At 38.9% G+C, this 22,660-nt stretch overlaps 1 protein-coding gene across 1 annotated transcript; it reads right to left on the bottom strand.

Annotated features, from left to right (window-relative positions):
* Positions 1–1,534: 1,534 nt before the first annotated feature.
* LOC129378942 (gamma-aminobutyric acid receptor subunit rho-3-like) lies at positions 1,535–19,556 on the bottom strand. The gene is made up of 10 exons (XM_055059448.1): positions 19,260–19,556; positions 15,119–15,231; positions 7,186–7,253; positions 6,169–6,392; positions 5,557–5,639; positions 5,322–5,459; positions 4,161–4,313; positions 3,549–3,610; positions 3,040–3,171; positions 1,535–2,255 (listed from the first exon to the last, which is right to left on the bottom strand). Exons 1-10 carry the CDS (start codon positions 19,394–19,396, stop codon positions 1,953–1,955), a joined length of 1,413 nt encoding a protein of 470 aa, XP_054915423.1. The 5' UTR covers positions 19,397–19,556; the 3' UTR covers positions 1,535–1,952.
* Positions 19,557–22,660: the final 3,104 nt, after the last annotated feature.

Here is a 22,660-nt window from a genome sequence, read left to right as displayed (position 1 = left end):
TGGTCCAGATCGTGGTCCAGACCCACCAGCGACAGGAATACTTTTTCATTTATTGTGATTTATTTAACCATTATTCATACAAGTTGTACGAGTGAGATAAAACTCATTGACAAGAGACCTGTTTGGAAAAAACAAAATACAAACACAGTAGCAATAGAAATCATTAAAACATCTGCATAAGAACTGACCTAAAGCCAAGATCAAGTTTCAGAAGATTTAACTTGCGCAGATGATCTGTAACGTTTTTTTTTTATTTAATCTGCAGTATCTTGCTGGCTGAGTAACATATAAACCTTAAAAATGTAACAGGAACTGTGTAAAAGCTTTTAACTGATCACAAATCTGGAGTTCAGTAACTGATTTTTAACGGCTGCGTCACTTTCCAGCCAACTTGCTGTGCCCTGCCCTTTACATACAAACATTTTAAAACATATTCCCAGTTTAAAATTCTAAGAAACAGACTAGACCCAAACATTTCCAGGTCTCTCGGTGTAAATATTCATCATTGCTGTGGTTTGATGAGCTTGGCGTCAGTTCTCCGTTTCAAACAGCCGATTTAACTCGGACAGCTCGAAGTAAACAACACAAAAACCTCACAGAAAATCACAAATCACCGCTTCCGCCTCTCTGGCTCAAACTAGCCGAGGTCGATACACCCGAGTTTGTCTGTTTGCATTGTTTTGTTTTTGTTTGTTTTTTAAAAATAACCTCTTCTGTTCAATAGTCAGTCAATTATCCTCCCGCTCAACGTCTGTTAGGCTAACGGTTCCAGCTGTTGCTAACTTTTTGGCGCTCAGCTCGGCAGAGAGCAGCTCGGTTCGGTTCGGCTCGTTTCCCCGGATTCAGAAACCCACCTGGATCCTCCTTCCCGCCTCCTCCGTGGGCTCGAGTCACGCCGGGTTAGAGGTTTTCTCGCACCGTGTTCGTGGCAGTGGGACTTTCTCCGCGTTAGCGTCCATGAAAGCGTCAACCGTTGACACTTTGCTGCTCATACCTAAGTTCTGTGGTTGCTATGGAAACAGTGGGAGGGACCGCCGGAAGAAATAACAACATTCGCTGATTGGATGCGCGCGCACAAAGCAAACAAATGTATTGTATTGTATTGTATTGTATTGTATTGTATTGTATTGTATTGTATTGTATTGTATTATATTATATTATCATACTTGATTCTAAACACAAGTAAAATTTCTAAAATGTTTTTTTTGTTAAGAACATTATTAGGCTTGATTTTATTGTTTTTTTTCTTACCATCGATTTATGTGTAAAATAAATAATTGTAGTGTGATTGTTGTGTTACAATCTGACAAGTTGTGTTTGAGCTTCAGTTTGTTCTTAAACATATCCCAGTGATTAGTAATCAATTATCCATAACTGCTTTAAGCTCCACCCCCTTTTCCATATTCCACAGTTCTGCCACATATTGTGACAAGAATTTATAGCTAACATGTTTGAGTTTTATCGCCTCAATCAAACTGGACGGTTTACTTAGAGGAAGCCATTTTTACATAAATTCAACTTTATTTTAGCTCTTATAAACAAAATATCATAACATTTTATGACAAAACACAAAAAGAAAACCATCACAGTTTAAAAAATCCAAATAAAGTAATGCTGTACTGTCAGGATGTTGAGCGTTTGGCTGACTGAACCAGTTCTGCAGATTGTGCTGTACAGGTCCGGTCAACATGGACCCAGTCAGTATGGATCCGGTCAACCTGGATCAGGTCAACATGGATCAGGTCAACATGGATCAGGTCAGCACGGACCCGGTCAGCACGGATCCGGTCAGCACGGATCCGGTCAGCACGGACCCAGTCAGCATGGACCCAGTCAGCATGGACCAGTCAGCATGGATCCGGTCAGTACGGATCCGGTCAGCATGGACCCGGTCAGCACAGATCTGGTCAGCATGGATCCGGTCAGCACGGACCCAGTCAGCATGGACCCGGTCAGCAGTACAGGCTCCAGTAGACGGTGTTGAAGAGCAGGTAGGACAGCGGGAAGGCCAGGCGTGAGTACGAGTCGATCATGTAGCTGTTGTTCACCAGCAGCTCCACGTTCTCCCGCACCGACCGCTGCCGCCGCAGACGCGTCCCCTCCGGCGGCCGCAGGTCCGAGTTCGGGCTCGGGGCCGTAAGGGGGTCGGAGGTCAGTGCCGTCGCCATCCGAGGAAAGGTGGTCAGCTCGATGTCATTGTCATGGAAACAGCCATCAAAGGCCATGGCCTGGCTGGCGTTGAAGGTGGAGGGGATCTGAAAGGGGCAAGAAATGATTTGTTTTATGAAATAAAATATCTAATTATCAAAATTTAGTCATAATTATATGATGTGTAGCTATTAGTTACTTTAATGTTTATATTCATAGTTAGGACAATAAAGAAAATCTAAAAATATAGCTCTAAAATTATGGCTATACAAAAATATAATTAAAAAATATTGAGATTCTTCTAATATATTCAACTAAATCAAGAACAAATAGCCCAGATGTGTATGTGTCACTCAAATAACATTACTATTATTATTATTACATGCTAATAACCTCCAATATATGAAGTGGAAGGAATCTATATGTGCCTTAATCCTGTTAAACTATTTTCGAATTATTTCCAACAGAATTTCAAACAATGTTAGAAATAAACATTTAATTTTTAATTCAGGCATCCACTTTGCACTAACTAAAAATATTCCACTTGCTTGAAAAAAAAACCACCTCATATTTATATCTAATTTAATATTTATTACATAGAGTATTTATTTAAGATTGTTAAATAAATAAAAGTAAATTAGTGAAGACATTAGCTTTAGCTGCTCTTGCTTTAGCTGTTAATAGTTCAAAATGGGAAGGAAAACAAAAAAATCTGATATCCAGTTCTATATCAAAATTAAAATCAATTTCAAAGCTCTTGACAAAGAATTTTTTATTTTTCTAAAATTAGAAATTTCTTGTAATGTCAAAGTGTGACCACAGGGGGGAGACAAAGTAAGCCATAATTCTGTAGATGTTGTTATGGTTTTGAAACAGGGTCTCCTTCCTGACCTTCCCCCTCCTCATCTTCCTCATCTCCTCCAGGGTGGTGCAGTAGTTGACAGCAGCATATTCGATGACAGATAGGAAGACAAACAGGAAGCTGGTCCACAGGTAGATGTCCACAGCTTTCACGTACGACACCTGCACAGTGAAACACAGCTCCTTTTTAACCCACATTTACTTCTAGTCAAACTTTTATTGCGTTATTTAGCTAATTTTTTTGAAGGTCAGATGGCATGTGTAGCAGAAGTTGCAGAGAAAAAAAGTCAAATATAAACATCTGAAAAGCAAAACTGGACTGATTCTGACCAAAACCTTTTTAAAAAGCTACATTCAAGTTTTTAGTTGAATTATGAAAGTATAAAGTTATATGCTATTTAGTATAATTTCCAAGGTGACTGTCTTTCCATGTTTCTATCTCACTGATTTCTTTAGAAAACTAAGGCAGAAACCCAGAAAATAACCAGAGTCAGTATGAGAGTCTGAGAAAGTGTCCGTCTTCATGGAGACGTCCAGACCTGAGGCATGGATGAGGACACTCCGGTGATGATGGTGGACATGGTGAGGACGGTGGTTATGCCTGCAGGAGGACACAGCAGGCGGTTCTGTCAGACATTACTGCCTAATCACTGTCATTCTCACAAAAGTCCAACAGAGGGCGCTGTGCGCCTGTTTGGCCTGAAGTAAGGAAAGGAAGAAGAGGCTAAAATAATGTCAATTCTGCAGTTTGTAACGCAACAAAAAGAGTTTTAGCAGTTTTCTGTGCTTTTAGAATATATCTGCTGCTTATTCCTAAGAAAATACTGAAAAAAACAGAAAAATCCTAGATATCTTTAAAAAAAATCAGTTTAATCATAAACAAACTTCTCATTAATGTAATAAACTACTATATTTACTGGGTGTCATGCTATTATCATAATATGATAGTGATTTAACTACCAAGAATACTTTACCATTCAAAGAAACTATAATCTTACACTCTTAATAACAAAAAATTCAAGTTTATCCAGGAATATTTCAAATCTCTGCTCAGATAGACGCAATGTAAAGGTGTGGAAGGTGGTGACATTGAAACAGCATTATTTAAAGGAAGAAATAACTCAAAGTAGCATCCATAATGCGTGTGTTACCCAGAGACACGCGGGCGGGAACGGCTCTGCGGTCGATCCAGAAGGAAACCCAGGACAGGACGACCATCAGCATGGTGGGGAAATATGTCTGCAGCATGAAGAAGAAGATGTGGCGCCGCAGGATGAAGTTTATGAAGAGTCGGTTGTACCAACCTGCAGACACACACAACGGGTTAACTTCCTGTTGTTAGTGTTTACTGCAAAACTCCAAAAGTCTGACAGATGGATTAACGCCATCCGACATACATACAACATGCACTAACAGTCGCAGTGAGTTAGAAACAGACTGGGATCGATCTACGACTCCGGACAGAGAACCAGAACCAACAGTCTCTTCTACGGCCACCAAGGATGGAAATGGAAATAAAAACTAACGCAGTTAAAAACTCAGTTTTACAGTGTCTCACTCCAAAATGTGGCAACAACAGAACAAAGTATAACAATGCAGAACATGGCCATACGTAGAATAATCTAGACTTCTGCATGTGTGAGACGTGACAGAAATTATTCTGAGTTCAGATTAATGAGATTAACTCCAAACCCTTATAACGAGATTAATAACTCTGATAATCAGATTAATCACACTATAGCCATGTGGCTAATCACTGTTATAGTTTTTCTTTGTCAAAAATGTACTTATAAATATGCAAACAGAACTCATTTTGTTCCAAATGTTATTTTATAAGTGCAAACTATAAACTGGTTGTTACTTGGTTGGTGGATAATTCATCATCGCAAGACGTTTTTCACATGAAATTCTCTGCCTGTAGAAGTAGTAATTTATCTATATTACTAGATAAATTACTATTTCAAATTATTATTTTGAATAATAATTTATTTAAAAGCTTATTTATCTTGCTGGCTTTGTCTTATTTTAAGCATACGAAGAAATTTGCACAAGAACCTAGATAAATATACTTAGTAATCTTTAGTGTTTTTGCAGCGTATGGTTCCTGAAGCCTCAGATGGATTTCTTTATGAGCATCAAACTAAACATCTGAGGTTTAACAGAATAAATTTCAGGCTCATGTGTGATTTTAGCCATATTAGGTGTGATAAACAACTTTTTTGTCTCTAAAAACAAAAAGCTGTGATTGCAGCACAGTTAAATGATTCTGCATATCATTAAGTCTAAAGATGAAAAGTGTGTCAGTGTCGTACCTGTGCTGCTGTAGAAGGCGAGGCCACTGGAGGCATGGAAATGCTCAATGAAGAACTGGGACAAAACGATCTCATCCGTCCTCAGAGAGTCGTTCCCGTTCTTCCAGTAAAGCATCAGGTCGTTCTCATTATATGCATCTGCAGGTTACGAACAGAAAGAGGGGGAAACTGTTTCTGTCTTACAGTTTGAGCAGGTTAACAGCTCAGAGGGATTTGTTACTGATTTGATTCTTACAGCTCTCCAGCTCCAGAGAGCAGTTCTGAGTGTCCAGAGGAAAACTGCTGAAGTCCATGGAGCAGAGAGCCGTCACTGTCACCCTGCAACACACACACACACACACACACACACACACACACCACACACACACACACACACACACACACACACACACACACACACACACACACACACACACACACAGAAATAACTTTCATTTTACATCTTTAACATCCTCAGCAGTCTACATGGATTTAAAAACAACAGGACCAAATACTGAGCTGTGTGGAACTCCATATTTGTTTTGTTATGTTTATGGAGGCTTTGGATTTGAATGTTCTTTCAATCTAAGCAAGAAAAATCTTGCAGAATCATATTTATAACAAATAAAATATTCAAGTATAAAAACAAATGAATGAAATAAGTATAACTTTAGCATGGATACAGTACAGAAGGAGCCATATTCCTTCAGGTGAAACGTTTCCCACAGTAAAATCTGATGAATTAACAGAGGATACATTTCCACCTGTGAATAGACTTTCTTTGAGTTTGTGATTTTTCTGAGAGAGGCTGAGGAGGTTTCTGTGCAGCTGAGGAGTGAGAGGACGTTGTGTTTTCTGTGGTCTGTACCTGACGCTGTAGAGGATGTTTCCGTCGGGGTAAACCCGCAGCATGATGTTCTCCATGGTGGTGTCGTGGATGAAGGAGCGCTTGGAGTGGACGAAGAAGACGTCAGGGACCCAGATCTTCTTCACCAGCCGGGAGTCGAACGTCCGGCTCTGGTTGGTGCGGGACGGAAACGACAGCCGCTCGTCCTTCCAGTAGTGACGCAGGTACAGAGTCATGGTGAAGTCCTGATGGATGGAGGCATTAATCCACTTTTAATTTCACTTTCATTAACTTTTAGAATCAGCTGAACCAAACAAGCTCCTGACAGTTTCAGATCATTCCTACTTATTTTATTTCTGTTTGAATATTTACATTTTCTTTGTGGTTTTGTGGTATTTTTGATTGTGAAAACTATATTTTATATGCTCAGATGCTGTGGGAAACATATGCTAATTTTACATAGCGTAGTTTCCTAAAATATGCCAACAGTACCATTTCACATCAGCAGGAGGCAGAGGCTAAAATCCTAAAAACACTGAAATTGTTCCAATCTATATCAGTCTTATATTAATGTAAATAATCAAATATTTGACAAAGAATAATATCACTAGAAAAAATCTGAATGAGAATAAAGTCATAAAACTATTAACTAATTTAGGAATATTAGTGGGTTTAACAGAGTTAAATGTGGCTCTCCGTTCCAGTTCATGACCAAACCTTCCTCTGCGTGAGCCGCAGCTGAACCCAGTTCAAAGCTGAACCCTGGAGGTCGCAGCTTAACCTGGAGGTCGCAGAGCCGCAGGGAGCGGCTCCACGTCATTCTTCCTCTTTTCATGGACGACAATGGAGCAGCAAATAAATCCACTTTCACAGAACATATTTATACAAACACTTCAGGAGATTCTCACCGCTCTCAGTTGTTAATCCAGGATGTTTGGATTGTGTCATTATTTTTAAATTTCTCTCTTTGATGGGAGTCGGCATTGCAGGGATTTTTATGGGCCTTTCACAGAGTTACAGGAAAAGTCAGAAACTCACCATGTTGACCTCAGAGATGCTGTCGATGCTCTCCACCTGCACATCGATGCCCACCGGGATGGCTGAACCTGAAACCGCAGCAGAACGTTAAACTCACTTAAAATCAGAACAAAACACAGCAGATTTTTTTCTAGCACAACCCAGGCTTCATGGACATCCAATAAGCATCTGATCTTCTCATTGTGGCCTGAGTTTGTTTGACCAGACTGGGTTCACCCCAGCTGGACGTCACTGATACTCGACAAATGTCACTGATTCTGCAAGCGGGAAGAAACCCAACAACCATGGCGGACCGAGATGTGAAGCCAATGTTTTACCTCATGGTCAGTGCAGGAGTTGCTTCTCTCTAGGCTGAAGTAGATGCTAGTTGGGTGTGGCGTCTTTGTACTTAAGATTCTGAGTTTTCAGCTCCAGAAAAGCCCCACGGAGTTGGAAATGTGAAAGACCAGCCCGACGTTTGGTATCCAGTATGGCCGACACACACAGAACATAGTGAAAGTTGCTTATGGTTTATGTGTTTGTTCTTATTTTTGAGAAAAAGGAATTCTGTGAATAAATAAAATGAGGGATACTCTTTTTGCATGTATAATTCCCATGACATTTAATTGTAATGTATGTTAAAAGTATGTTATGTTATTTTATCATATGGTAAAACTTTTCCATGCCTCTGTAAACAGATTAGGATAAAAGTTCTCTCATTTGATTGGTAAGGAAAAGTCATGCAGTTCCTCTGTTCAGGCCTGTAAACCTCATTTTGTTCAGTGACATCCTTTGTTTTTACCACAGGCTCAGTACAACCAGCCTCCGCTCGCCTCATTGGCAGATTAAATATGTATAAACCTGATTTAAGCACAAACAGAGCAGAAAAAGCTAAACAGCACAAATTCTAGAGTGAAAAAGGCTTTGATCACAGCTTCTCGCTGTTCCTGCTTTGCCTCCACAAAGTAACCAGGATCTGATGGTGTTTGGTTTGCAGGATGTTGGCCCACCGCAGTGCAGCTCCAACACTCCTGTTCTTGTTTGGAAATTTACGCGGCTAATTTTAGGATCTGTTTTGTGCTGTGGCTTAGAGACAAAACAAATAAACACCCTTCTTGCAACACAAACATCAACATTACAATTCACTGCAGATTTAAAGTCATAAATCATCCTTGTTATGGGGACAGAATGTAAAAAACCAAACAGGAAGTGAAATCCAAAGGAGGAAAACAAGCTAAGAGTCTGTCAGTCTCTCAGGATGTTTTCATGATAGTTGCTAATATAAAGGGAAATCAGGAGCAGGTGATGAAGTATTAATTATAAAAATACAAGTTGAAGAACCAGTAGAACGGTCAGCCTGGAGAATGAATCCATCAAAGATGATCTGGGAGCAAAGGCACATATTTTAAATATAAAAGCATAAATTTATTCAATTCAATTAGAAGTTTATTTATCTCAAAGGGAAATTAAATGTCATCATATCTGATATAATCCAAGTATCTTAAGTGTTGTTTTTGATGGTGTGAACAGGATGAATCCCCAGTAGCAGTCAGTCTCACAACAAATCAAAGAGGCCTCTGACTGAAGACTGTTGCTATGCAACTGACAAGCTAACAGCTCGATGTCATGGCAGCAGAGACGATATTCCACCGTAGCACGTCTTGAATGATCAGTTGTTAGCTAGCTGTGCTAATCCACCTCCTTTGCTTTGCTGCTCATCTTTAAGACCTTGTCTGGCCGTATGGATAAAGAGACGTTGGATATGATGGAAGGATTCTCTCTTGGGGTCAAAGTTCAGGTATTAGCTGAGTTTTTGAGATGCTAACCAGCTGCAAAATCATACCTGTTTGTGACTAATGGCTTCCAAAACCAGAGGAAGTGGCTGTGTGCACATGCAACGGCTCGACTGAAAACAACACGAAGTAAAGTCACGAACAAAACAACTGAGAAATAACGAGCTGCTCCAAAACACTTTTCTATAAATTCTGGTAATTATGTTAATTTTCTTCTCACGGCCAGTGAAAACATTTCAGATGAGAAAATGACATCAGCCCAATAAACAACAACCTCCAGAAGAGAAAACCTCAAGGAGAATCAGAACCTGGCCCAGTGTGAGCGGCCATCGGGTCGGACAAAACAAAAACACTGCAGGAATGTGTGTGAAAGGCTTCACTGCAAAAACACACCATGTTGTGTACTAGTGCAAATGTCTTAGTACAATAAGACAAAACTAACTTACAAGTCAGTTTCCAGCAGGATGAAGGAGCTTGTTTCAATAAATAATTCCTTTGTATGAAAAAGATTATTTCACTTTCAACAAGAGAGTTTTCTCAAGTTTTAAAAGAAATAATCTGCCAATTGAACTAGTTGAATTAGTTGAACTGAAACTATTAGGTCAATAATTAAGAAACAAACAAACTCCTCTATATATTGCTAAAAAGTGACTTGTGAGTTGGTTTTGTCTTTTTGAGGTGTTTTCAGAGGATCTGGATCGAACCTCTTGGTGGGTTTTGTGTTGTTGCAGTGAACAGGTACATTTTGTGCGATCGCTCTCCGGATGTGCAGCATCTGCTCACATTCCTGCTCCTCCTCTCTGGGCTGCGGGGAAAGAAGCCATGTTTTCGTTTTGGCTGAATGTTAGCAGACCCACCGCACAATAAACAGTTCATTTACTGACGCTGACTGACAGCCAGGCCTGTAAAACTTCTGCTGCCGCTCGGCTTTGTGCCCGGACAGAACCGGCAGCGCTGTCAACACGCTGTCCGCCAGGTCAAGGCCAACGCCGGAGTGTGTTACTTTGACATGTCCATAAAGGAGTCACTCCGACATCTTTTCAAAGTGTTACACTGCAAAAACATAAAATCTAACCAAGTATTTTAGTCTTGTTTCTGGTGCAAATATTTTAGTACACTTGAACTAAGACACAATTTATTTACAGGTAAGTTTTAAGCAAAATGTATCAGCTTGTTTTAAGTAAAGAAAAATCTTTGTAGTCATGAAAATGTACTAGTTCTCACTTATATAAAGGAAAAAATGTTTTATTAGTAATGAAATAATCTGCCTGTGAAAGTAGTTTTTCATAAATATTGACTTAAAAGGAACATATCATGCAAACTGTAATTTTGCACATTTTTATATTTCCATTTGAGTTTCCTCTGCTTTAAAAAAAACCCAGCGTTGTTTTGGCAATAAGTTAAAGTTTTGATGTATGAAAAATGAGACCTTTCAAAAACCTCCACAATGAAACATCCCAAATCAGCAGGCATTACCCGTTTCCTAGCAACCCCAGCTGAGAACAGCCTGGTACCTAGCAACCACAGGTGAAATCCAGCACATTTGGTCATCTGGTTTTACTGCTGTAAGTGTTGTACAATGGCTGCTGGAAAAGACAGGAGTTTTGTTTGTTGTTGATTTTCCATCCTGAAACCACTTGCTGCATTCTTGTTGGTTGTGAAGGAGGTTCTACTAATGCTTTTCGTAGATGTTCAGTTGCATCGTTGAGCATCTATTTGCAGGAATTTTAACATGTGAGTGTAAATGTTAAGTTGGGGGCGTGGCCAGCAGCAGCTTAATTGGATTGAAGTGACAGAACCCTAAAAAGATCTCATAGATATATAATCATAGATTTATCTATTATACTGTTCAAAACAGAATAACATTTAAATAAAGCTCTTATATTTTTGTATGTTTTTTTCCAAGTGTACTAAGATTTCCATTCGAAACTAGATCAAAAATCCTTGGTAAGATTTTGTGTTTCTGCAGAATAAACTACTGAAGCTTGAACAAATGTGTCTGTTGTCCAGGTACAAAATCATTTAGACATTGAAGGATGTTTTCCTGCTGTGGATGGATCCCAGAGAACAAAGTGTTCAGGAGGGTGAGAGCATGAAAAGTTTAGCAGCATTATAGCATTTAAACGCTTTGTTTTTTTCTGCTCCAGCTTTTCTTCTTGTAAAATCTGAGCTCCTCTTGAAGCCAAAATGTTGTTCACTACCGACTTAAATCCAAAACAAAAGAGGAAACCAAAACAAAAACTCCAAAAAGCATAAAGATCCAGAACTGACGCAACAAACCGCAAACTGGCCACAACCAGGACATATCACACAGAAACAAAACAAAGAAAACATAAACCAACCAGAATGAAACTGAATTAATACAATAATATCAGGATATTATACTTTTAACACTTATAAGTGAAAAAATCTACTTATTCGCTTTTTAAAAATAAGTATTAAGAAATGATTGACGTTGTTTTATGAGACAGAAGAGGATTTCTCCTTCACTCGGCCAAATGTGAGGCGTCCTTCCTTAATTATCCTGCTGACAGAAAAATATCTGAAGGTTTTTGTATTTTCTGTATTCACAGCCTTTCATCACAAATCCAGCCTGACACCAGAGACGTTTGTCTGGATCAGCGTTACATTCTCATAGACTCAAAGATACCTGATTATGGTTCTGCAAATCTGAGCTCTGTAAGTCGGATTAAGCTCGGGTTTCATCCACCGGGCCGGATTGAAGAGAAACAAAGAGACGAGGAGCCAAAAGAGCCCGGAGCGTTTACTGACGCTAAACCAGTTAAGTCTAACAGAATTATGTCATAGAAAAACTGATATAACGTAATATCTAACTGTTCAATTAGAGACACGCTATTAAAATCAACTGAATCAATGTGGCTTTTATTACAGAAATCTGATTTTTAACCTTTAATAAAATCTCCAGTGGTCCAGTTATTGATGGTTTCTATAGGATTTGGTTCTGACTGAAGGCGGATTTTATGTCAGATTAACAGTTCCTGCATTGGTTTGGCCGTATGTATTGGATTACAATCCCATTTTCTGTTTTCGGACAGAAGCCAGCAGCTTTTTATTCAGAATGTCATGTCGTAATTCAAGGAGCTCAAATTGAAAATTATAATTTTTTAAATATAGGATTCTTTTTTTGCCACAAATATTTCTACTCAGATTAAAGGTTGGATATTTTCCTGTGTCAGATTACTTTTGCATTAAATGTTTTTCTATCAGAGGGCCAATATGTTTTCATGTTAAATTACAATAGAGTAGAATAATCCTTTATTCACTTGTTACAGTTAAAAAACGGTATAAAAACATCTATAAACAACTGTATATTAATAAAGTACCTACAAATAAATAAAATTAAAATTAAATAAAAACCTTAAAATTGTAAATGTGCAGTCTCCATTCGATGCTGCAGACGAACCAACACAAGGCAGCATTTTTAGGAAAGAATTTAATGTGAATGAGTGAAAATAAAAGGTAAAAAACTGACATAAACAGATTCTCTTTATAATTTAAGGCATTAATTTGTTCAGTTTCTTTAGCTCCAGATAAAATCTGCAGAGGTTTTTCCTTCAAGCACCATCTGGACTCATTGACCTCCAACTAAAACTTTCTGCAGAGTTATGGTTGATTCCTGTTTGACATTTGTCTCTTTTCAAAGTTTCATGTTTAAAATCGAAGACAACGAATCTTAAAATCCCAGCTGTGATCATTTGAAGTTGGAAACGTTGAGCAGGAAACCAATCAACATTAGATGGTTTGTGAAACACATGTGGAGAAACTGAAGCTTTTTGTTTTATGTTTCACTTTGATGTGTAAGGGCCTCTTAAAGGTTGACCTGGAATTAGAGCCATTAGTCATAAAAACATGCAAGAAAATAACACTAACTGGAGTATTTTTGGTGTGGGTTGAACCCTGAGGTGTCTGACGGGGGATGACTTTAACTCTCCAGATGCTACAGCCTTATCGGAGAGAGAAAACTGCTGAGATTTAAATTACAGTGCGAGGAAATGCCGCAGAGCTGCGGGGCAGACAGCGGTGCTGCTGCTGACCCCACCTGAATGACAGGCAGGACCACAGACTGCAGTGAAAACCTTAAAAACGGATTCATCTTCCAGATGCAACGGGATCAAAAACATATCTGGGTATGTAAGATGTCAAACTTCTGCCAAAATACAAGAACACATTAAGTTTACCTGCAACCTCAGGATGGAATGAGATCGTAAATTCAGGATGAGATTATGAAAAGTGAAAGGAAGAAAATGTCATGAGCAAAACGTATTGCAGCATTGTCTTCTGTCTTCTGTTCAGAAAGATCCTGTTTACATGATCGCTACAGTAAAACCGTCAATGTGAAGGACGACATTTAGATTCTCCTGCAGGATTTCCTTTATGTCATCCTTTGAACTGAAACTTCACTCAGGAAATAACATCTATTTTTTTTTTAAAAAAGCACTGAATTTCAGCCAGATAAATGAACAAATAAAGGTCAAATTAAAGCCGCGCGTCGCTCGAGCTCATCCAGGTCATTAAAAATAAGGTTATAGCTCCTTTTTAGGGGAAGATGGGAGTATTTGAAAAAAATGTTTATTAGAAAAAAGAAAAGAGACTTTTAGCAAACTCAATGCTAACAGAGTTAGCAGCATTGCTACATTAAAAATATAGGAAAATGCTAATAACTGTCTCACCAGTTTTTTTTACACCGATACAACATTTGCTCTTAAACAGTTTAGATTAGCTGCTAGCTGATATAGCAGCTAGCCTAACTATAAATTTAACACTGATATTTTAATAATCCTGAAGTATTGAATAGATATTGAATCCAGCTGTTTAAAACAGGTTATCTAGCTTGAATAACCAGTCTGATGTTAGCTCTAGAAGTGAAGCTTGAGTTGCTGTTAGCTTGAGTAGCCAGCTGTTAATTTTAACAGATTGAGTAGCAGTTAGCAGTTGTAGCATTTAGCTTGGACAGCTGTTAGCTTTAGTAATAAATAGGTAAAGTATCAATCAGCTTGAACTGCTGCTAGTTTTGATACAGAATATGTTGACAGGGTAGCTTTTAGTGATAGCATTGAATACGTTGAGTGGGAGTAGCCTGGGTAGCTGTTAGCTATAGCAAGCAACATATTGAGAGACAGTTAGCCTGTTCTATTGAATAACTGTTAACTGTAGTGATGAATAGATTGAGTAGCTTTACTATTAAATAATGTTAGCTTCTGCAATGAATAGCTAAATTAGCAGTTAGCGTGGACATCTGCTTGTTCTGATATGGTTAGCAAACCATATCACAATGAGTGGCAGTTAGCCTGAGTAGCGTTTCCATGTTTTACAGGTTTTCTTCCTCGTTTATGGCGGTTGGACGTATTGATGTGGCTTACCGCCATCTACTTTGAAGATTTTTCTAAATTGAAGACTTCAGAGTAACAGAAACACCTCTCTAGTTTAATGTGTGACATTAGTTACTGATCACTTTTGTTTATTAAAAGTGTTTCTGTTGCTTGACTGCTGCAGGTGTTTTTCTGTCCACGTCGTGTAAAGAAATGCTCTTAAAGTTTCTAAAATCTTTCTAACATTAATGCAGTGGCTTTAATCCAACTAGATTTAGTACAGTAACGTCATTTTGAAGATGTGTGTATATTTTTACATGCATTGTTGTGTGACGGTCATTGTTGCAGATGACCCTTTGTTTCCCACCTCCCATCTGCTCCAGACTTGGAATATAATCCAGATTAATGCTCACGAATCCCCCCGACTCTCTCACACACACGCACACACACCCCCCCCCACACACACACACACACCCACACACACGCACACACACACACACACACGCACACACACACACACACACACACGCACACTCACAGCAGGTCCCAATCACATTTGGTTGCGCTCGCTGCTGTATTCCCAAACTGCATCAACACTCACACACTGTGGTGATATCTGGGTCAGCAATGCTGATTTTTGGATTGACACATCCGCTGTCTGAGTGACCCAGTGTCCATCATCAAAGCGCTGCTATCATCCACGTGGGAGTGATTTTCTCTGTGTGAGTGAGTGGATTAACTCATCAGGGATCAGGGATGAAATGACGAAAGCTATTGTCTGTTAAACAATAGGTTTGCTGGATTTTTTATGATTATTTTTCTGTTTCTGACCTCCAAAGCCTGGTCTAATGGCGAAGTCTTGCTCCTCGATCCTCAGCAGTTGTTCACTTTTTATTAGCAGCGTTTTGGTGCTGTCCTGCCTCTTCAGCTTGTAATCGATGCGTCTGCAAATGAACACAGATGATCAGACAGCTGAGTGATTAGGCTGTGATTACAGGTTTAATTAGAGACAGTGGAGATTGTGCTTTTCTCTTTTAATCCTCAACTCCAACTCGCTCTCCTTCAGCTAAACTACTTAATGACAGGCGTGTCGCTTCTTTATGCTCAAACAAAGACATTTGTTCTCTTTCTATAAGCTCTGTCATTTTATTGCTTTGCAGCCATTTGTTGCCCCACAGGTCTCATAAAAATAAATCGAAAACAAAAAGTGGATAAAATTACACAATAATGTTTTAAAATAAATAAAACTTTATTCAGCTGTTAACATAAGAGGAAACCTCACAATTACAGGCTTAACTGACTGTGAGGATTTATGAGCTAAAAACAAACATGTGCAAACATTGAAAACACAGCATGAAAAATGAGAAATGCTGGGAGATGAAGAGCTTTAAACACATCGAGAACAGCAGCCAAACTGATTTCACTACAACTTCTGCTTCAACAAGTTTACGCCTTGAAAAACACAAAATTATGCAAACTTATTAAACAAAAGGTTCAGAATAAAACTGTGTAAATATAAAAATAATCCAATGACAATCAGAATAACTTTATCTCATGTTCTCTGACATTTCCCCTTAATAAGAAAAAATGATATTAATATCAAGTTTAAAGGTGAACAAATGAACTTCCGCTTTCTTAAGAGATTAAATAACATGAAAAATGTTTACTATTTGTGACATTTATGCACATTTTGGATATTTTTCATTCATCAATTTGCAATATTGCTATTAAATTTAAGAGATAAATTCCTTTATCAATTCAATTTCTCAACTTTTAAGTGAATTAAATGGTATTTTTAGACATTAAAACTGAAATTAAGGTTTCTCTTGAAGGATTGTGTTAACATGAGAGAAGATAAGCTAATTAAAGCAGTTTCTTACTATTACATCAGAGTAAAGTTGTGTGTTTATCAGATGAAAACATCAGTAAGTGAAGCTCTTTATGTTTATTTCCTTGCAGCCAACAGAAGATTTTATCAATGAGGGCAGAGTGGCTGCAGCTGTCAACATCTGCACTCAGCCGTTACACACACACGCACGCACGCACCCACACCCACCACACGCACGCACACATACATACACACACACACACACACACACACGCACACACACACACACGCACACACACACACACACACACACGCACACACCCACACACACACGCACACATACACACCCACACACACCCACACACACACCCACACACACACACACACACACACACATACACCCACACACGCACACACACACACATACATACACTCACCTAACAAGCTGTGAGCTACACTACAACTAAGATCAGCAGCTCCATAAAAATTATTACTGAAGAAGCTGAGCGTTTACAAAGTGCTGTATCCAAACATATTGACGGAAAGTTGAGTGGAAGGAAAAAGTGCAGCCTTTTAAAGCAAACCTCATTCGGGTATGTGGCAGAAATTCCAGTCAGAAGGATCCAGGAAAATGACTAAAACTATCACAGAAGGATCTAACTGGATGTAGGAGAAACTTTGACTGCCAAGCATCTTCATGCATCGTTATTGTTCAACATGCGGTTCGTTGGCTGGAAGGCCTACAGACAGGACAACGGTTCATTCTAAGTGTAACATTGCTTTATGCTGAACAAATTAATCTGAAATAAATACATAAAAAGAACTGGACTACAAAACACAAAATATCACAAAGAATTTTTGGTCTATTTTAAAATAAATATCTTAATATTTAAATTAAAATATAAATATAAATATAAATACACTTAAAATAAGAAATAGAAACTTATTTTAAGTGAATAATTCCATAACATTGATAAAAAAGTTTTAGTGAATTAATCTGCCAGTGGAAACAGAACTTTTTAAAAATCAATATTATTGACTCAAAACAAGATCCTATTTCTTGCTGTAAAGTTACTTGTCAGTTAGTTTTGTCTTATTATTCACACTAAAAACTGAAACAAAAATACTTGATGAGAGTTTGTGTGTTTGCAGTGGAAAGGTGTTTATTTATTCTCTCTAAGCCTCATGGGAAATCTCTTCAGAACATTGATTTGCTCTTTTCTGGCATCAGCTCCATAAGAATCGTCTGTGAGAAGATCAGATCCTATTTTCCAATAATCAATAATAATAATTATTCATTTCTCTGTGTAGAAGTTCTGACCCGACTGAGACGCTCGGACCGACCCGTCACAGCAGAGTAAACTTCTGTCCTCTTGACCCAGATGGCCTTTAGACACTTCATAACCAAAACCCAAGGCTAATTTTCTCCCATCATGCTGTGCTTCCTGCACCCTCAGATCACATGACTTTCCAGCTCTGTAGGCTCGGCTGACCTTTTAAGGATCCAGGTAACGCTGCTTGCTGTCCAACATTCCCATCAACCACCAGGAAAACACACCTGAACCAGGTGACTCCTGTTATCTGCTCTGGAAGCCGTAAAAGGCGAAACTGGAAGCTGCTGAAGCGAGTATGTGAGTGATGAGGAAGTAATAGACACTGCAAAACATCAGCAGGCATTTTGATCAAAGCAAATATCTTCATGCACTTGAAATAAAACAAAAATTACTTATGAGTAATTTTTTACAACAATATAGAAGCTTGTTTGAAGTCAATAATTCCTTATTATTGATACAAAAAATACAAATTCCATTGTGAGATTATTTAATTTATAACAACACATTTTCCCCATATTTTAAGGGAAATAATCTGCCAGTGGAAACACTGAGTTACTTTTTCATATTTCATTCAGACTAAAAATGAGAAATATGTTCATTACGAAACTTTACGGGAAGGAAGTGAAAGATATGAAGTAATGTGCGTCTGTCTGCTCAAACCGAAACCACAGAACTGGCTACCAGTTAAAATAAATATGCTCACTCTATAGATGTTTTTATTTAAAGGCCATCCTGTCAGTTTCATAAAGTGGAAAATACTGAAACTCAGTAAAAATCTGACATGAACTTTTTCTGCTTCCCTGATTTTATGCTAAGTTTTAGAACGAATGTAAACTGAAAAAAGTTTAAACTTGAAGGAGATTATTGTTATAAAGTTTTATTTTACATTCCTGAAAATATTTCTTATATAATATTACATCTTTATTATCTCTATGAACAAATAAATCATAGATTAAAAACACTATTTAGCTGAGCAAAATTACATAAAAATAAAATATTTCCCTAATTTACTGTCACAATAATAAGGGTCAAGGTCACAGCGCTGTTTCATGTTAACCCCACCTAGCATCTTAATAACAAGCTAAGAGTAGCAATGCTAGGTTTTAGCATTCTTTCTGACTATTTTTATGACAGTAACCTTTTAAAGTAATATCTCCATTTTATCTACTTCTAAAGGAGTTTCTTCTATTTTTTTAGGGCTAGGGTTAGGGTTAGGTGGGTTAGGGTTAGGTGGGTTAGGTGGGTTAGGGTTAGGTGGGTTAGGGTTAGGTGGGTTAGGTGGGTTAGGGTTAGGTGGGTTAGGGTTGAATCCAGTCCTAAAGCGGTTTGGCAGAACGGATACAGAGAACGGCTCAATGTGGTTCGGATGCAGACAGGTTGACTCGTCTCTGCTGGGCTGCCTATGTAAAGTTAAGGTCCTCTCTATCCAGAGATGCTCTGCTGATTAAACAAGCATCAGTTTTCACCTGGTCACAGAACAACTGCAGAGCAAGTCAGAGCAAATGTGGGCCAACTTCCTGAACAACAGGAAGCATCATCCAGGTGTCTCAAAATGACACACCTGGATGTCATTCTTTGTTACAGCTGCCAATATAAACTCAACCTTCCACAGTGGTGTTATAAAATACAGACAGATTTGCCCTATGATGGCCGTTTATTCACCAGTTTGGTTTGCGGTCAAATCTCTCTCTGCGTTTCAGTGATTACAGAGACATGATGCCTCCATCTGCCACTGCGCCTCCTCTGTCTCCTCGTTTTCATTCCCGCATCAAAACTTTGCCAAACTTTACATTCATTCACTGCGTCTCACCCTCCAAACTTGAACTTGCTGTTTTCTCCCAGGAAAACCTCCTTGTGTCTCCTGCGGTTGGAGCTGCGGCCGCCGGTCACTGTGGCAACAAAGCTGGCCGCCGTCAGCGCCAGGCAAGCCAACACGTCCGCCTTCATTTTTCACACCAGAGCAGCATCCCCGCCGCAGCGAGCGCCCTGCTCCGCCGCCAGGAACATCCACACTCAGAGCCGGAGGTTGGAGTCCAGCATCCCGCGGCGGGTTCCTCCGCTTCACAGCAGGGCGAAGCCGTGAGGAAACCTCCTGACTGCCCGCTGCTTCCGCTCCGGTTGTGGCGCTATCTCTGATTAAAATCGATATGAATCTATTCCTCGCGGCGATAGAAGAATGACACTAATTCCACCCAAATCCTCTTATCCACGGCCACCGCAATCTTTCACTAACCTACAAACAGTCCGCCTCTCACATTCTCTCCCATCAGTAATCAGGATTTTCTCGGCGGGACAATGAAAAAGCAGCACCTGCGGATTACCTGGAACACCTTCACGTGTCGGTGTGAATGTGGACGCAGGCAGAGGTCAGCCGGGGCAAAGACAGAAAAACGTTGTCAAGATAATTGAGGATTTAATCCCAGCTGAAGTGGAGAAAAATGAGTCTAATCCAGATTAACACCTGTGGAAGAAGTTAGTCCGCTGACAGAAATCTGTCTCTGCTGTTGCACTTTATTAAAATAATGTCGTGACATATAAACAAGTTTTCATCCCTCACTGAAGTTTTCTTAACTGGTTCAACTTTCTGCAGTTTTTTCTTGGTCAAAAAACTTTCCAAATATCAAAACATGATGAAAGAAGCAACAGAAAAAACGCAACTTCAAAAGATTATGGCAGATTACCATTTCCACCTCAGTCTCTCCCGGAGGAGAGGCTGAGGTGGTTGATTTTTGAGAAAGTTGCAGACAAAAATGACTGATTGTGCAGCACCTTTTTCAAAAGGTTGGGGTCAAAGTTGCACATTTTTAATCTTTATTTTTACTGTCTTGCAAAAAAAAAAAAGTAAGTCCCATCACCTTCCGTTTCTGCTGCTCTGCATTGTGGATTTCTGCCAAAATACTCAGACATTTTCAGATTACTCAGAAATTTTCTTGGAAAAAATTGGGAAAAAGTAGAAAACTCTCAACTTTTGAATGCAGGAGCAGCAAAACTTACACACTTTATTTGTTGGTAAACTGAAAAGATTTTTTTCTTTTGTCTCTGAATATTGCAGGCAAAAGTTTCAAGAAACAGGAAGTTGCATCAGAAGGGAATTGGTCAAAATTCAGCCGAGTTGCAGTGATTGGTCAGAAAAAAAGGAAATACAAAAACTGCCAAATCAGATTTGCAATGATTGGTGAAAATTTCAGTTTTTTATTGTTTCAGGTAGAAAAGCAGGAAAGCATTTTTAATATTTTTCTTTGCAGCGACGTCTTTATGTTGGAGTCAGGTTCCTCAAAGGACCTGGGGCAGAGGACACCTCAAGTTTTGCTGTGAGGAGAGAAATAAAGAGAGGAAAACAAATGTTTACAGATGGTTTTTTATCCTCATAAATCCTCCTAGTTGTGTTTCCTGTACAGTCATGAATATTTGACAAAGCTTCTCTTTCAGATGCAGACATATGAAACCCTGCAGGTTCTTTAAACTCAGTACTAACTGGACCTGCTCTGCAGCTCCTCTCACTGTAAGCTCTGACATTCCTCACCCTCTCCATCTTCCATTTGAGCCATCTTGAATCCGGCTTGATGCAATACATTCCATCCCCGTTATCCACCCTGTACAGACAGAAACATCACACATTTGCAGTATTATCGCTGCTGTTTGATACCATTCATCCTTTATTATTAGCTGGATGCTTAAAAAGCAGGACAAAGTGACCAGTATTAATGCTGCTGGTGGGTCAGGACTGGAGACAAAGAAAAGTTAGTAAATGGTCTCATATCAGTCTAATTTTTATTATCTCTGCATTGAATTGACACAAATGAACCTTAACTCATTAAACAGATAAATGTTGCCCTTTCTGTGATTTAGCCTGTTGTAACAACGGCCTACTTAAAGCACTGAAGGTTGTTTTACCACCTGACAGTCCGGTTGACTGTCTGGTGAAAGGTTGCAACTTTAGAGTTGCAACATTTTCCGTTTGAATCAAACCAACCAAGCGCTTACAGGTAGAAATGTCCCGGACAGGTCGGTCTCGGTTTCTGTTCGAAACACTCCCGGATCGTCCTGGGACATAATTTGATCCTCCTTCACAGCAGGGGGGGATGACATGGACTTGTCTGTCTTCCACAGAGGAAGAGCCTGCAGGAAGAAACAACAGTTTTAACAATAACTGTATTTATGAAAGCTTAAAATATTTATCACACACAATGTCTCAAAAAGCTCTAAGAGCAGAAATAATGCAGAAACCTTCAGCCTGATATTTGGTAAAAATCTTCAGAATAAAAGTCAATTTTAATAATTTTTACATCTTAATCCACAGTGTGACGTCTGCATGTTCAGAGACATGAAAGATTTCCTGTCTGAGGTCTGAAAGTTTCTGCAGTATTTCTGTTTTAAGATCCCAGATCTTTGTTGTTTAAAGTTGCCTTGACTTGGTGGAGTATAAACACATTAAATCAAATTTATTTTAATGCACAATGTTCACCGTGTTGGTTTTATATTCATGAACTGAATCAAAACCGCAACACATTATGCAGTTAATATAATATATAGGCTGTTTAATGTCTTTAATCGTTCTTTTTACTAAAAATAAAAGTTTTTTTGACATCATATACTTATTATTTATAAACCAACAATCAATCGTCACTTGTTTGAAATCAAAAATGTTAAAATTTGACTCCAAGGATGAAAAGAACAAAAAATGTAGCCAAACTCTGAATTATTTGAAAAGTACGTTACCAGCAGATGCAGTGAGGAGGAACCAAACAGCCCAGATGGACAGAAACATTTTGTGCTGCAGCGCGGCGCCGTCCAGATGTTCGGTTTCTGCAGCGAAGCCGTTTGGACCTGCTGTGCAACGGTTTGCTACCTGCTGCTAAATGCAGCTCCTTCCACCTTTACAGCTCTTAAATAGATGAAATAAATAACAGGAAATGCTCCTTTAAGCAATGATGCTTCGCAGGAACATTCATGAGGTAAGTGTTGAGGAGAAACAGAAACAAAAATAACAAGCAAAAAAACAGGAAAACCACATCGTTAGGCCACAGTCTGAAGCTGCCTTTTCTTCTTGGTTAATTTTATATTTGCATTATAGAAACTCTGATCGTCAGAGGCCATCAGATAACCAGCTAAACTAATAACGAGACCACAGAAACCCTTCTTGACGGTTGGTGGTTGCCGTAGCTCCTTTTCCAGCTGCCATCTGTGGCTCCGATACACGTCAGAATCAGC

The sequence above is a fragment of the Poeciliopsis prolifica genome, unplaced genomic scaffold (genome assembly GCF_027474105.1).
Source record: "Poeciliopsis prolifica strain line A6 unplaced genomic scaffold, Auburn_PproV2 SCAFFOLD054, whole genome shotgun sequence".
NCBI lineage: Eukaryota > Metazoa > Chordata > Actinopteri > Cyprinodontiformes > Poeciliidae > Poeciliopsis > Poeciliopsis prolifica.
The sequence above is the reverse complement of the archived record's forward strand: the minus strand, read 5'-3'. Positions and strand labels throughout refer to the sequence as shown.